This window comes from Protomyctophum bolini, assembly GCF_963924005.1.
Source record: "Protomyctophum bolini genome assembly, chromosome: 16".
Classification (NCBI taxonomy): Eukaryota; Metazoa; Chordata; class Actinopteri; order Myctophiformes; family Myctophidae; genus Protomyctophum; species Protomyctophum bolini.
In genome coordinates this window covers 23,516,810-23,534,052 of record NC_137877.1, presented here as the reverse complement: position 1 = coordinate 23,534,052, position 17,243 = coordinate 23,516,810, and the positions used below count along the sequence as shown (strand labels likewise).

The 17,243-nt window shown below is 43.8% G+C and overlaps 1 protein-coding gene across 1 annotated transcript in view; it reads right to left on the bottom strand.

The window, feature by feature from the left end:
- lypd6 (LY6/PLAUR domain containing 6) overlaps positions 1 to 17,243 on the bottom strand; it is a 45,406-nt gene that overhangs the window by 11,340 nt on the left and 16,823 nt on the right. Inside the window, exon 2 of the mRNA XM_080785744.1 lies at positions 6,757 to 6,926. Within this exon, the coding sequence (XP_080641870.1) occupies positions 6,757 to 6,874 (118 nt within the window). The 5' untranslated portion in view covers positions 6,875 to 6,926. The remainder of the gene's footprint in view (positions 1 to 6,756; positions 6,927 to 17,243) is intronic.

The following is a 17,243-nucleotide window of genomic DNA, read 5'->3' as shown; positions in this document are numbered from 1 at the left end:
AGTGAGTTTCTTACTGGACTATGTGGGGTCTGAACCGCTCGGTTCTGAAGGCCAAGGTCGCTGACCTCAAACATGCCTTCATTCCAGGAGAGAGTTGTGTTGCTTCAGTCACTTACCACGCATGTCACAAACTGTCACACTTGGAAAAGCGTGTATCTTACACAAAGATCAGCTTATCAGACAGTAGAAAAACATGTTTTTTTGTTATAATGGTACAAAATGCATTGGTATTAGTGGAACCAATGTGATGTCTTACTGTACCACTCCTCCCGTTTACATTTCTGACTAATACAGTATTCAATCAATCAATCATGACATACCTGGGGTCCGGGGACCCCCAGGTTTCCTTGAGCGGGTCCCTAGCTAAATGATTGAAGTCCAAATGGACCCTTAACCGTTTCCGTCCATCCGACGTGTCCTAGGGAATCCAATCGAGGGATGCATTGGACGCGTGTACACGTCCTACCGCATCCTCAATGATATCAGACTAGAGGAGAATATTCAGATTTTTTTCCTTTTTTTATTTTTTCAGTCGGACTCTACGGTCATATTAGCTTCCCATTGACTTAGCTGTTAGCGCGGCAGAAAGAATGCCTCGTCTCTCCTAATCCAGGGCACTCTCCGTGGTTTTGATCTGATGGATATACTAATCGCTTAATTTCTGACTCCAACATGCCTCTCGTTCAAAATATGAACGCTTTGGAGCTTCTAGCGATATAATACAATCGAGACCAAGGTCAGCTAACAAAATATTTCTCAGTTTTTTTTACCGTTCAGAGTAAAAGCGGCATGTCTTTCCGGCATTGATTGTGTTAGGGTCTGTAACAAAGAGGAGTGTACAAATTAAACAAAATGGACACTACGTGATTATGGGGGTCCATGGACTAATGCAGTGTGTCAAAGGTCCTTGAAATTCTGCATTTTTGATACACCTGCCTGATGTGATCTAAAACTGTGTATTGTCGCTGTCGGGCAGAAATGTCTTTTCTACATATTTGTACTACTTTTGTTATGTTTTTCCGTAAATTAACGCCCTACTTGACAGCGTCGCTGCGTCACACAAAAGTACCAAAAGTAGCAGATCTGCAAGCCACAAACCCATTCTGTGGGGCTGACAGTCACGACACCGTTCTGTAATACCGATTCCAAGCCACTGAAAAGAGAGAGAGAGAGAGAGAGAGAGCGAGAGAGCGAGAGAGCGAGAGAGAGAGCATTTTGTGGAAAGCTGCCTGAGAAGGAACATGATCTAATTGACACTGGGGTCCAATTAGAGACCGGGGGTCCATGTCAGAACATTCCATCCCAGTCACGGGGGGACAGTCAGGGGGACAACAATCAATTATCTCTCAGCTAAGGGGTCCGACGGTCATCCCATTACCACTGCACCACCTAGCCCAGTGGTTCTCAAATCTACAAGATCACAGTGCGTCACTTCGCCACGAGCTTGTACATGTGCTGCAAATATATTGAAAAAGTTTGGATACAGTGGTTCTTCTCAGGAAAAAGGGATAATTCTATTGGTAGAAAACCATCTCTTTTCTCCGCCAGGCCAAAGGCCTGGGCGAGACTATGTTTTCGTCCGTCCGATATGTACAGCGCTCTCCGGCACCGTTGTCCGATCGACGTGAAACTGCATGAACACTCCCTGGAGGCCAGAGCAGAACCTCTGCCCCAAATGTTTGACATGGGCCTGTTATAGCACCACCAGGAGGCAGATTTTTTTTCCATTACTCCAACTGATTTTGTGCAAACATCACGCCAATCTGTAGCCTACACATCTCTATAGCCATGTGATCAAGACAGATCTGTCCGATTGGCTTCCAAAATTGCAGGAGTAGTCTGTTGCCTCAAATCATGAACGCAGCGTCCGATTGCATCCACACTTCCAATAGGCCTAAGAAGAAATTCCACATTTTTCACAGGATTTACTAAACAGTTTTTATATAACTAGTGTGATCAACACAGATCTGTCCGATCTTTCATATTCAATCCTGATTCCTGATTGGCTTCTAAAGTTAGCAGGAGTGGGCCATTTTTAACACAATGCCTCAAATCTGAATGCCATGAAACTTTGCCTGCACGTTCCCGCTAGGCCGAGGAAGAAATGCCACCTTACATTTTTCAAATCTGCCTCGATCATGGTGTGCCACAATGTATAAAAGAAGGCTTAAGTTGTTAAAAGACTACAATAAAGGCATCATTATGAGTAATGGAACCTTTCTCTAGTGATAGTTCTTTGTGCACTACAAAAACAGATTTTCTTTTAACTATGTCCTTCCTATACTTATCATTGGGGACATAAGAGAGGCCTGGTGCTGTGGGAGGGGCTGAGGGGGGGGGGGGGGGGGGAGACGACGGGATGGGGGGGGACGGGGGGGTCACAAGGCAAAGGAACACAGGGTGAGGTTAACCCCGTAATGGTTGGCTATGCATGGATCCACATGAACACATACCACAGAACTTCAAAGACCTGGCCCGGGATGGGCGTGTGTGTGTGTGTGTGTGTGTGTGTGTGTGTGTGTGTGTGTGTGTGTGTGTGTGTCACACACTGATGTGATGGAGAGATAGAGAGAGAGTGACGCTGTCTGTGTGCGTGCCTACATCTGTGTGTGTTTCTGTGTTTCTGTGCTTTACATGAGCCCGCTGTGTGTGCGACGGACATGCGTGTGTAAGAGAGAGGGAGAGACAAGAGAGAGTTATTGTCTGTGCCTGTCTGTGTGTGCGTGCGTGTATGTGCGTGCCTGCTTGAGTGTGTATGCACTGCTGGAGGGGAGGGGACATAATACTACAGAGTACAGACAGTTGCTCCACCAGCTGTGAGTGTGTGTGTGTGTGTGTGTGTGTGTGTGTGTAACCCCGCAGTAAAGCCACTTCAGCCCCTCCAGTCTATTTAACAGACTACAGAGGAGCCCCATTATATCTCCAACAGGCCACGGCTATTAATGCTGTGTAGTGTAAGCAGTGTAATCATATCATAAGCAAAGCCAGAGTGTGAGAGGAAAGACGGATAGATGACGCGGTGGATGGAGTGACCCCTCTCTCCCTCCCCGTGGGGCCATTAGCTGTAGCGCTGCAATAACAGAGGCCGTCTAATGAAAGCTTTTACAAGAGGATGAGGGTTCTTGCGGTCGGTCGTCTAGCCTCGCTTTACGGCTTCACCGTGGACCAAACACCAGATACAAAGAGAGAGAATGACGCAGAGCCGTGGGTTTAACAACTGCAGCTGACATGGTTGCCCTGACAATCTCGCTCTCTATATCGTTGCTGCTGTCGGGCAAAAAGCTCTTATCTCCATATTCTAACTTGTGTATTTTTGTTAGCAGTAAAATAACTCCCTACTTGATCATACTACATTGTCAAACAAAAACATCAAATCTACAGGCTCGAAATGCAAAGCGACTACTAGTATTCGCCGATACCGGGTACCGATACAAGTACTTTATTTGTGTTGAGTAACCACTTTACTTGAGGGTGTAATTGAGGGTAACCCGAGTAACCGATACCAGTATCGGTACAACTCTACTTTTTTATTTTTATCCTGAAAAGTAACCGTTTAGGAGATATGAGGTTTCCACCCGACAAAAGTAAAACTTCCAACTAGTATACAGCGCCAGGATGAACTGACTGACTGACCATAGGCTAATTGAATCAGACCACTTAACTGTATGAATGATTATCTGTGCAAATCAGCTGGAGAATGTGCACAGGAAGCTCTGACTCTCTGCCCGTCCGCCTGTCCTTCCCTCGTTGATCTTCAGACTGTCTTTTGTGTGGATTTGGAGGGTTAATGGAATTACTACTACAACCACGGAACAACAACTAAAGCTTTAGATTATTTATTTTTAAGATATTTTGGGGGGTTTTCTGCCTTTATTGATAGTACACAGTAGAGAGAGAGAGACAGGAAACACGGAGAGAGACAGGGAGTGACCCGCAGGAAAGGTCATCGGGCTTGGGACTTGAACCCGCGACTCACTAAGGTATGTGCCTTAATCACTATAGGCCAGCGGGCACCCCAGGTTGAAATTTAAACCTGCAACTGGAAGTACGTCTTCCAAAAAAAGGCTTTGAAATGTCTCTTCCGTTCAAGTCTGCTGTGGTTCACCCTGGGCACTGATCACAGGTGGCACCGGCTGCTGCTTCCTGCCTGGCCTGCAGCCCAACGACACCCTGCCTAAACCTGTGCTTCTGAACTTCACATCAACTCCCTGCATCAAGCACTTATGTTTTTCTGATAAGCACTTGTGTTTTGTTGGATCGATCGCGCCTAAGCATTTATTCGGCACGCTGCCAAATAAACGGCTAATTACAGCCCCACGGGCGTCGTTCAGGTTGCTGGCAAACATTCCACCTTTAAAGGAAAGCCAGATTGTTTGGTTTTATTGTGTCTTATTGTGTGTATAATTGAATCCATGTTCAATTTGTGTATATAAGTTTATAACCATGTCCTGGTATACACATTTATGTCGACAAAGTTATCTTTCCATCTCACCAGTCACCACAATCCATACATTTCTTTTTTTGTACATACAATTTCTTTAGGGCGATGTGGCCACGAATATGCTCAGCTCAACAGTAGACATTTTGGCACTCACGCAGCCAGGGGACCCGGCTTTGAATCCCGGGCTGGACATGACATTTACACATATAGCTTTTAAGACCCTTTTAAAAAATAGCAAGCTCTAAAAGCTCACAATGTGACACATTGTATATCTTTGCCTAAAATTACATGCCCAAAATAGGTTTGAAAGCATAAATGCTTACTCAGGCCAGGGTGGGACAATCTCAACTCTGCTCTATATGTAAAATATCTTGAGACAACGTGTTTTATAATAATAATAACTATAATAAAAATGTAATTGAATTTAACATTTATTTAATGTAAAGTGGTTAAATGGCCTCCTTTGCTGGAGGGTTTATTCAGTATGCTGTTTTTGCCCTTGAAGTGAAGAACACCCACTGACCATGGAGACACATGTAACGGTGTATGAACAACAGACAGAGCACGTGCACACGCACACGCACAAACACACGTGATGGATGAGGTGGGATTCAATTTGCACAGCCCCACAGACACACAATGGCTGCTTTATAGTCCGCTCACATCTATGACGGCACTGAAGCTCATTTCCCAAAGTGATCCCCAGCCTTAAGGAAGTGCCTCGTCGTTCCTCATAATTACCCTTCACTTAATTCTCTCCAAGAACATCTCCCTCTTGGGGAATCCTTTGTTTACATTTACCCATGTACAACACTGTACTTCCTAGAATGCATTTCTTCAGTACAAATATGCAGTTCAGGCATTTACCAGAGATCTTATCCAGAGCGACTTATGCGAGATCGGCATAAGGCAAAAAGAGTGGCATGAACCCTAGTAAATAAACAACTAGGTAAATAGTCACATTAATCAACAGAAAAGGTAATTCATGCTTTTATTTCTTCTCGTTTAGATTATTGCAAATCTATTTATTCCGGTCTCTGCAAAAAATCACTATCCCGCCTACAACTAGTGCAAAACTCAGCTGCCAGACTTTTAACCAACTCCAAAAGACGTGACCACATCACCCCCATATTAGTTACCCACTATTGGCTACCCGTTAGTTTTAGAATACATTTTACAATTTTACTCATGACTTTTAAAGCCCTGAATGGCCAGGCTACTAGCTACGTCTCCGACATGCTGAAACCCTATAAACCCTTTTAAAGCCCTGAATGGCCAGGCTACTAGCTACGTCTCCGACATGCTGAAACCCTATAAACCTGGGCGCCCACTCAGGTCCTCAGACAAGGCCCTCCTGGTGACCCCTACAGCTCAGCTTGTCACTAAGGGTGACAGGGCCTTTGCAACCAGGGCCCCCATACTCTGGAATGCCCTTCCTACTGACCTAAGATGCGCAAAATCAATATCAACATTTAAAACTCTGCTGAAAACCCACCTTTATCTTAAAGCCTTTTCCTAACTGTCATTATCGTATTATGTATGTTTTGTATTTCTATTTTCTATTGCATGGATTGATCTTTTTTTTAAATATATATATATGTTTTTTTGAGGCTTTCGCCCTTTATTTTATATATTTTTATGAAGGGACAGACAGTAGGCTGACAGGAAATGGGGAGAGAGATGGGGGAGTGACATGCAGTAAAGGCCGTCGGGATCGGGAGTCGAACCCGCGGCACACTGCCAGACTGGATTACCAGCCAAGGTGCCTGGACCATTGAGCCATGGCCCAGGCCTCATGGATTGATCTTTTATTGTTCTCTTGATGTAAAGCACTTTGTGACTTCGTCTAGAAATGTGCTATATAAATAAATTCATTATCATTATCATTAAGACCTGCTGAGGCCAATTCTAAATCAGTAGTTCTCACAAAATATATATTTAGGGTTAAGACCTGAGGCCGATTGTAAATCAATAGTTGTCACACTTTCAAGATTTTTCTAAGATATTGAAAAATAGAAGATGTACAAGCTTAGCCTGGGAACCAGACGAATCTGCCACTGCAAAAAAAAAAGCGATATTAGTCTGGCCATGCCAGGCTAGTACAAGTTTGCATATCTGCTTCTATAGCTTGTATATCTGCTATTTATGAATAGTCAACGCAAGGAAATATGTACAACGACACAGATATGCTTTCTCGTTAAGTGGTTCAGGAAGACACTGGCAGGACCCATTCCAGTGCCAGCCATGAGGGTATTGGAGACAGTTGGTTCTTCAGGAGAGACCACTGTCCCTGTGCTACTGTGTCTGGTACTCACTGGAGGGGTGGATGTAGATGATGTCCTGCTCCGTGAAGTCCCTGGACTGGGCGGTCTTCATCCAGTCAGATATGATGGTCAGCAGTAGGACCCAGGCCACTGCAGGCCAGGGCTCCATTGCTGGCTGCTGCGGCCTCACACATGCAGCGTCCACACACACTACAGGATACCTGTTATAGGGAGGAGAGAGAGAGCGAGAGAGAAAGAGAGAGAGAGAGAGAGAGAGAGAGAGAGAGAGAGAGAGAATGGTGTGAGACATCTGTCATAACTGAAATATTTGTATTAGCGCCTTGGATTTAACCACGTAACCACTTTAACCAAAGCAATAGTTCACTCCCAAAAACGACGTATTTTATATCAATTACACACCCCATGAAGCCTTGAATTCATGGAGATTGTTTTGTATTTGTGGCATTCCTAAAATCAAAAATGTGATGACCGAGTGAAGCCCAACACACACCGGCTCCGTCCGACACGGTGCGACGCGTTGCCGCACGGCGCCGCCTGGAAAATAGAACTGGTTCTATCGGCGCGCCAGGCGAGGTGCCAACGCACAACCCTGGCGTCCCTCCCCTGAACAAGGGGCTAATTGTGTTCATATAGATGCTCGACAAAGCCAGGTGAGATGCGGTGGATTCGAACCCCGGACATTCAGCAAAAATATCAGAGCTATAAGCCCACAACACCTATTAGTGTGAGGCGTTGTGAGCTTGTAGATCGGCTATGTTTGGCGAAGATATTTTATGTAGAGGGAAAACAGGAGGGGGCCAAACATAGATCCCCCACAGGACCCCCGGCCAATGAAATATATTATATAGGGTAGAGTTTCAGTGGTTTAAGTCCATGGATTATAAAAGGCCACGTTCTGGACGGCCAGCAGACAAGAGAAGGACTCAGCATTGTTGTTGGTCATTAATTATCTCAAGCATTGTTGGTCATTAATTATCCCAGTGTCAAGCGTTTCCCAATTAGATCAATGTCATCACCTCGGAGTACATAATGCATCACTGTCCCTTCCCCCCCACCCACTCTGCTCCAGCTCCGTCTTTGTGCAATCATACAGAGTAACATACCAATATCTAGACAACGACGTCAAAACATTATTTATTTATTTTATTTTATTTTATTTGGGGGGGGAGGGGTCCCACAAGTGCCAATAAGCAATTAAATGAAACGATAGATAGCCACCAAAAATAGAACAACAGTATCTATACAACTGTCCTGCACTATGCAGGAAAAGCAAACACTGCACTATACAGAAAAACAAGTTACAGACCATTACTACATCAAAACCAATCACCAAACTATACTACAAAATATGGTTGGACAAATTGTCAAATTTTACCTAAGAAATTAAGAGGCAAACATTTTGAAAATAGCTAATCTACATGCTCACAATGCCTCGCAACTGTAAGGCTCAACGAGTACTGCCTGCCCTCAACTCCTGTCATCAGGGTGAGGGGTCCCCAGTTCAAATATTATTTTGGGAGGTCCTCCTCAGTTCAAATTTGGATATTGGGGGGGGGAATTAAAAGACTTCAGTGCACTGTGCCTACACATGTTGCGACCGCAGGTCGCAACATGTGTAGGCACAATGCAAGGAATAAATGCATTCGCCATGTATCCGAAGGAAGTCTGATCCAATCACTTTAAGTTTTGTAGTGTTCAAGATCTGATTTTAGGCATGTTTAAGCCTCCAGGAAAATCCGTGTTGATGTTCTTAATCCACTGTTTTTCATTAAAACGTCTTTGTCCTACTGTCCAGTTAGGAATGTGTTGAAGTCCAGCGCATTTTAGAGCTTCAATGCCGTGCGCCATGAAATGTTGCACCAATCTTGTGGTTGTCTTTTTGGCATTGTTAATATTGTATCTGTGTCGTCCCGTCCCAGCCTAGTACCTATTGTTTTACCTGTCTCTCCGACATATTGTAAACCACATTTTTCACATGTGATTAAATAAATGCAGTTGCTGGTTCTGGCTGTTATTTGTTGTTTAATCTCTAAGACGCGTTTTGTGGTTCTATTTTTTACTAATTGTTTGGGTTTGAAGTATTCTGGTCCCTGGCGTGCTGGTGTGTTGATTTCTTTTAGTTTGCTGTGTACTAGACAATCTTTAAGGTTTTTATTTTTTCTGTAGGCAGATATAATTTTATAATCTTTTAGAAGATCGTCCGTTCGGTTCTCAAAATTCCTTTTTATTCTGTTGTTGGCTAGTGTGCTCTGTGTTGAATAACTGGTTATCAGGGCCAATTTGGGGCCTGTATCCCGCACTCTTATTTCTAAGAAGGTATTTTGGGCCTTCCGGAGGAAGGTCCTAGTGTATCCTCTTAGTCTGAGAGCATTAAATAGAGTTTTACAAGCTATTTTGAAATCACTTCTTTGCGTGCAGATCCTATGGAATCTATGGGGGGGGGGGGGGGGCAGTTCAAATATAAATATTTTGAAGGGTCGCTGCCTGAAAAGGTTGAGAACCACTGTTCTAAACAACAAGGTCTCCGAAGCGAACAGTGAACCAGGATGGCACTGAATAAAAAGATGACCAGTGACAACAAAAGAATGACATGAATTCCAAGATGTGAAGTGGAGCATTACGGCTGGTCAGATAGGAAGAAGTCAGCACTTGCACACGGAAACCGCCGGGTTCAAATCCAAGATAGAAGAGGAAGGTTACCGTACATACAGTAGTGGTAGTGCCGCTTTAAGCTACAACAGTAAAAATGTCAGCACGTGCGCGGTACACCCGGGTTCGAGTCCCAGGTAGGATATGAAAGATATGACTAGCAGTTGGAACTTGGAACTACAGTTTTTCCTCTCCAAAAAGAAATAAAAGACGAGCATTTGGCATTTGCACAAATTGCCCTAAATTGTCCATGGCCATCCAACTCCAAAACCATCACATTTTTTCCAGTGAAATTTCTCCACAGGCACAGTAAAACACCACAAATATTTTGTTAAAGTGAATATTTGACAGCCTGACAGAATGTGTCTGGTAGGCAGCCAACAGAGCAATGAATGTGTCATGATCACAGCCAAGGTAACAGTCTGACCGAGATTTAGAGACATATTCACTAGACCAAAAACGTATCAAATGCCGAGGCTGATGTAACACAAACAGGACGCACACACAAGAATGGCACTCGCACGGATTTAAAATAAAGTTTTCCTGATTAAGCAGTTAAGACCTGAGACCGATTATACGGTTCTCAAACCTTTTCATGTCAAGGACCCCCAAAATGATATGTATTTGGCCAAAATATTTTGGTCCAGCGACCCCCAGAAGCAACTATTTTAGTTAAAAATGTTTCAAAAACATATATATATTCAAAGATTTGCAAACATAGCAGCTACATACTCATAGCTCGCAGCGTGGCACAAAGTGACATACTGTGATGAGCTTGTACTGTATATCTGCTATTTTTTTAATAGTCAAAGTATAGTCACCAAGTGCCACGCTGTGAGCTTGTATATCTGCTATTTTTAATAGCCAAAGTATAGAATGACACAGATGCTTTCCCAGTGCTAATGGTTTAAGATACCCGTTGTGAATATATCTATAAACGTCTGTCACAGCATGTGCAAATCAAAGCAGAGTACACAAGCTTTGCCTCCTCGACAAAACAAGCAAAATAATTTGTCAACGAAAACAAAGAGCAAAACAAGCGCTTTAAGATATTCTCACCATTCCCGAGGGGAAATCTTGATGATCCATCTAAACATTTAAAGACTTCTGAGTCAAAGAGTCTCCACTGTCCCATATTGGACGGACAGTGTCCTCAGCAGCAAATGGTAGAATGGTGAGACAGTGTGCATTCAGGACGGCTAGCTAGCCTCCCCTGGCACGACCATGGGAAGAGACAGGGGCCTCTGTCCCACAGGCCAAAAAAGTGCAGCCTGGAATAGGCCTCTGACTGAGACCAGCCTCGTCCATCACCCCGCGGGTAAAGTAAGGCCAGGCTCTGGTTAACACATTAAAACCGGAGCCCGATTCTACAAATGCCTTCTGAATCAGTAGTTGTCCGATTTAGAAGTTGCCTTCTAAATCAACCATTTTGTGCGGCAAGGACCCCCAAAATGATATGTATTTGGCCGCAGGCCCCCCATCTGAAAATGTTTTCTGTCAGGGACGTCCACAGAAGAGAAGATGTGTTCTTTTTTTTTAAGAAAATTTAAAATAAATAAAACAAATAGGAGATAATAATACAATTATCAATACAATAAGCTGGCAGCATAATGCTGTGAGATTGTATTTTAGCTATTTTTGAGAACCACTGTTCAAAACCACTGTTTTAAACGCTTAAGAGTTTACTGAAAAACATATGTTGCTGTATACAGTGGATTAAAAAAAATCTAAAACATTACACAGATGTTTTCCCGGTTTTAATGGATTAATTGTGCTCTCCACAAACCCCGGTGAGAACATTGGCCCGTTCCGTCAGCTAGCCTCTGACAGGGATACACAGTCAGGCGAGTCTGGCAGCGAGGACAAGGACAAGCTTTGACACTTCTTTGGAAAAATGGGATCCGCTCGTCCATTTGTCACATGCACTTGACTCGGGCCCTTTGTGAGCATCGCAACCAGCACAGCAAGACGCAGCGAGGAACCCTGGTGAAATCTCAATCGTCCCTTGTGTTACCGTTGGGAGGTAAACAACACAGTGCACCACTGCACAAAGAACCTATCTACGTAAACATTCCTTTGAGGTTCACACTCAGTTCAGTTTCTCCTGGCAAAAACCTGATACCCACACTTATAAGTCAAACGGATACTTATTGGCATTAACGCGGGATTTGCAAAGCCGAAGCTCACACAGGGTAATTTTAGGATTAGGTCTCAAGAGATGTGCTGCTGCTGACCCAAGATGAGGAGTGAGAATTTACTAAAGAACAAAGAAAGAGCTCCATATCGTTGTTGTGGAGCAGAAACCTCTTCTCTCCATATACGGTTTGTGTCTTTTCATAAAACTAACGCCCTACTTGATCAAACTACAGCGGCACACAAAATCATCATAAGTAGCATGTCCATAAGATCAAAACTCTGCTACTTTTGAATATGAATCCTGAAAAGTAACAGTTTTGGATGTGGGGTTTCCACCCGACAGAGATGAAATCCTTGTGTTAAAAACCCTTGGCTCTTTAGTTAGCAAGCAATCTTGTCGTTATATTTGAACTGCAGCCATTTAACGACTGCAGTGGGAATGTGTTATTTTAATCTAAAGCAAACAGAATAAAACTGTACAAATCTGTTGTTCACTTGTTCATTTTTCCCACCGACATCGACACTTGCAGGCAGATTCTTTGGTGGATTAACATTGTTTACAAACAAAGGCATGAGGGCATTACAGGCCAACACTTATGAAAGGTAATTTTTTTATCTCCAGGTGTGGGAAGGGTGACACACTGCTTGGTTTTCAGTGGACCAAAACAAAAACATCCCTAATGTTCCGTTACATTCATACTGGTTTTCTTTCTTCTTATGATCACAATACTTCCCATACGCTACAGATTCAAAGTAGCCTACTGAAGTAGTAGTAGTAGTAGTAGTAGTAGTACGATTGATTTATTGAAAACTTTATAATATAAACAGCTTACAAATGGTACAGTGGTACGATTATAGAAGAATGGTGCTAAAAAGGATAAAAGCACTAGGGGCTTGTTTCTATTGTGGTCCTGTGTATACAATTCATCGATATACAACCAGTATGGCGCCCTGAGGGCGAGGTTACGTGCATGCATCCGCCTCTGTGACGGCAGACTGCTGGGCGAGCACTGGCGCTTTGGTATGAAGGGTCAGATCAACATATGGAATGAATACTGTACTGGCCATATTTAATATAAATAAACTAAGGTTGGCGTGACTTGTCAGAACAGGTCAGCTCCATTTATGGAGATCTAAGGGTGACAGAGGGGGCAGTGTCTTGAGTGTACAGGGTTTGATGAGGGCCCAGCCGCCCAGGTAGGGCCGGGCCTTAATTTTCGGGCCTGTTGAGAACTCTAGTTTTCGCCGGCTGCTGGGCACGGCTGCACTAATAACTTTGGGGCAGGCCCGTCTAACCTGTGACCTACGGTCACAATAATAAACAATACATCATCAACACTAGAACATGTGTATGTGTAACGTTAACAGCTGTGTTGGGGGGGGGGGGGTGTTGTTCTGGTGACTTTACAAGGACCAGTCAAATTGCAGGTGCTCTTTTATGGCAGATTTGGTGTTGTGCCCGTGTGTGTCTTTATGTTATTGAAGTAGATTGAGAGGTACATGGTGTCTCTGTATTACGTATCTTGAAGACCTAGCATAATGAGCAGGGGTTAGGTGAAGGTGAGTAGTAGTAAGAAGTAGTGGTAGTCGTCGTAGTTTGGCAGCCATGTTTGTCTTGTCAAACAGTAAGACAGAAATGTTGATTGGTTGATTGGAGGATGAATGTAATTGCAAAAGCAAAACATTGCCGTGCTTATGATCCCTTGTTTTAATCAGTTTTAGCCCTCCTGTGCCATTAATTCATTTGTATTTTGTTTATCAGACGTGCATACGACGTGCACACGGACGCGTGCAGGCTTATTTATTCTTTTATTTGTCCTTTTTCTCTGGCACCTGCACAACACTTTCTGTCCAACAGGTGGCACTGAATGTGTCAAAGCCTTTTTGCATTGATTCAAAAACATGGGTCGATAAAAGCCAATTAACACATGGTCAGCAAAGTTAACACCTATCTAATTAAAATGCAAACCCACTGGCCATGACATCAGCAACAACATCATCATATGAACAGCTGAGGAGTCATGGTCTCTTGTAACATACTGTTGACCTTCTGCACAATGCACCGTGGAACTGTGTTACTGTGCTGCACTGCATTGAGTTTCCTCTGGCAGATCCTTATCATAATCACAGGCAAAGGTCTCTACAATGTATTCCTTCAGGGTTGAAGAGCATGGGGCTGCCATGTATTATAAGAGACTTTGGCCTTGCTTGTAATTTGTAAATATTGGTAGTCGTGGGTTGCAGAGTGTTTTTGGGCAAGTTTCTAAAGTGTAGTTTCCTCATGCCGTTACTTTAAACCAGTGGTTCTTAAATATTTTCATTGCAAGGACCCCCCACCTCCCCCAATCGAACCTGAAAATATTTTGTGGCAGGGACCTCTGTACCAGATTTGGGTTGTTAAAATATGGGGGGACCGTTTCACGTTAACTTTCACCAGCTAGAAAGCCCACAGGCTAGAAAGTGAAAGCTTGCAGTAAAGAGGAAAAATGTATGACATACATTTGGTCTCTGTTGGGAGTCGCATTGGATTTATGTGTATTAATTAGCCTTGACTTATTACCTCCTTTTATGTCTGGAAACCCTGAGATGTGGCTGTGATTATATTGGGGTCTCAGTTGAAGATAATTAGCTTGATAGGGCATTCATATATAAAGTCAAATTCACTACCCTGCATTTCCAAGTGCTTTCAGACTAAATTAATGTCACCTCTTGGGACCCATCCAATGAGTTAGTAGCCTGTGGCAACCCTTCATTTAGACTGGAGGTCCATTCTAAAAAAATCCTATCTAAAGTTTTCTTATGTTTTTTTATACCACATACATTTCCCTGGCTCTGCTTTAGGACCACATCTCCCTATATGCAGTAAAAGTATTGTAGTATTCACTTGGATGCAATAAGCTGTTATCATGGTTGTTCTACAATCTACGCACAGTGTGGGCTTTTTGAAAATGAGGCCAATCTGATCGCCATCTCTGGTGCTCACAAACAGGAACCCTTCTTCCACACCGGTGGTTGGAAGAATTTTAGAAGATAAAAAAAGAGGCCACAGACTCGCTGGAGAACTCCAGGAGGTAGATGTGTGCTTTCTGAGAGCCAGTCTAACCTCTGCCATCCTCCTTTCAAGCGAGGAGAATAGAGAGAAAAGAGCAGATTCTATAAGCGGAGAGGGGCTAGAGGACATCCCAACAGACACTCTATTGACAGACACACGGGGCTTCTGTTTCAATGGTACAGGTGTACCAACAAGAGCCCGGCGTCATGTCAGGGGCACATCATGTCATGTGTGACCCGTCAACAACATGATGGGTAACTCAACCTTTTTTAATTTCAAGGACGCCCCCCTGAGCAGCCCGCAGTCAGATCTGCAAGTAGTAGGCCACAGACACCTGCATGGTTGCCTCCATTATCGGGGTGTATTTCCATGTCTGCTTATTATAAGCGACGTAAGGCTTGTTTTGCTGTGAAGTCTTTGCAAATTGAATATAAATGCAGCAACTAAATGAACCTGGATGGTTATGATTAGCACTCAGTGGGGAATAGTTAGCACAGACTGGGACTGGGAGATGAACCGGTGACCTTCTAATTAGCAGTATAGTAACCTTGACAATATTTTTCCCCTTTGCTTTTAAGGGCCTGACCGGCTTTGCAGGGCAATCGTCCAAACTAAGCACATCTGAGTGAAGAAATAGTGGCAATTGAATCATGCAAAACATTCTGAACGGTTGCCAAGATTTCTGCCAAGAAGAGTCAGACATTATGATATAAAGCTGCACTGCTTGGTGGCACCCCCTAATTTAATCTGTGGTTTTCTGGTGGTTGTACAGTACCTTCGCCCTTTCTGAATAACAGGCTGGAAACAGGGATTGATGGATGGATTGTTGGCACATCAGTCGAGAAGCATGTAGGCCAAATGAATGTGTGAAACCCAGACAGACACAGAACCATGTGACTGTCTCATTTTGTCTTCATCTATCCCCTTAACGCCCTCAGGGCTCTGCAGGTGGGAGGGACAAGTGGAGTGAACGGCCGCCATACAGCTTAACTTGATTGCAAAGGTAAATATATACATACAGTACATACACACACACGTGTGTGTGTGTATATACATACAGTACATACACACACACGTGTGTGTATATACATACAGTACATACACACACACGTGTGTGTGTGTGTGTGTGTGTGTGTGTGTGTGTGCGTGTGCGTGTGTGTGTGTGTGTGTGTGGTGTTACAGACAGACATTGCTAGATCATGTGTGTGCAGTCAGTGACTGGTGTATGTATATACAGTACTGTGTACACGTATGCTTGTGGGTGTGTGCAGAAGAGTTAACATGTTTGTGATTATACTGTATGTGTGGCTGTGAGTACTGCATGCGTTTGCGACTGTGCGTGTGTGAGAGAGAGAGAAAACACTGTCACGCAGAAAACTTGCATCTACATGTGTTTAGTGAGCTGTATTTTACACTGCTGTATCTATTGTTCCCTTCTTGCCCTCAATGTTCTGTAACTGTATCTAAAGCTGCTGTGCTGCCTTTGGCGATAGAAATTCCCTTACGGGATCAATAGACCACTGAAGTTCTGACAAGCGAACAATACGTCACATATGGCAAGCTTGTAGATCTGCTGAAAAGCAGTTAACTGAGTCTGTGGGTTTAAAAAATAACTATATTTTGGCCTTGTGGTTGAGTGTCCGCCCTGGGACTGGGAGGCTGGGGTTCAATCCCCAGTCGGGTCATACCAGGGACTGGGACCCAGTGCCTCCCTGCTTGGCACTCAGCATCAAGGATTGGATTGGGGGTAAGTCCCTGTGACATACTAGCGTCATGTCCAGGGGGTGTACTTGTACATCAAGCTGCCTCACGCTACAGAAACAGGAGATAGGCTCCTGCCCCTATGGGCCTCATGGCTCGGCAAGGCTACTTACTATATTTTAGTCACTGGGCACATGCAGGTTCTTGTATCCATTTCCTGAAAACGAACAGTTTTGTTACAAAGGGCATTGGAGGCCAAGTTAAGAAGGTTTCCAGTAGGCAGACAGCAACAACAATGTGCATGGTAAGGATGTAGTGAAGTGCTTCCAGTGACACACAGCCCCAGGGGACGCAGTAACAACACTACAGTAGGTGCAGGTGGATATTGGAGGAGGTGGGGCTGAAATGAGAGCCATTCATCATGCAGTATGTGTGGGGCGCCACACAACTGGCCCCAGCTGAGCTCTCTGTATTGATCTGGACAACCAACATCTCTCATTACTACTGTTGGTTCTCTGTCCTATAGTCAGAAAATGAGAAAAGCCAAAACAGCCGCTCATTCTGTAAGAACATTTGGAATAGATGCTTTCCAGCCAGCAACAGTGGAACACATCCGTCCACGTCAGTGTTAGCAAATGCTTATTGTAAACGACTTTGGGCTTATTTTTCTGTAAAGTTGGTACAATCAACTTAACAGAGAAACAAGCCCAAAGTCACTTAGTAGTAGTTGCTTATTTGGGCTTGTGTCCCAATGTTGTTTAAACCAGTGCTTCTCAAACATTTAATTTCAAGGACGATACCCAAATGTATTTATTTGACCACGGACCCCCACATCTGGTGTCGTTCTGTATAACCTAACCATCACACGCCATTAATGTCTCATTTCCCTCATCATGTCCTTTGCCATTTCGTTGCCGTCGCCCGCCGGGTATCTCCATATTCCAACTTTTTATGTTTTGTTTTTGTCAATAAATGGCCT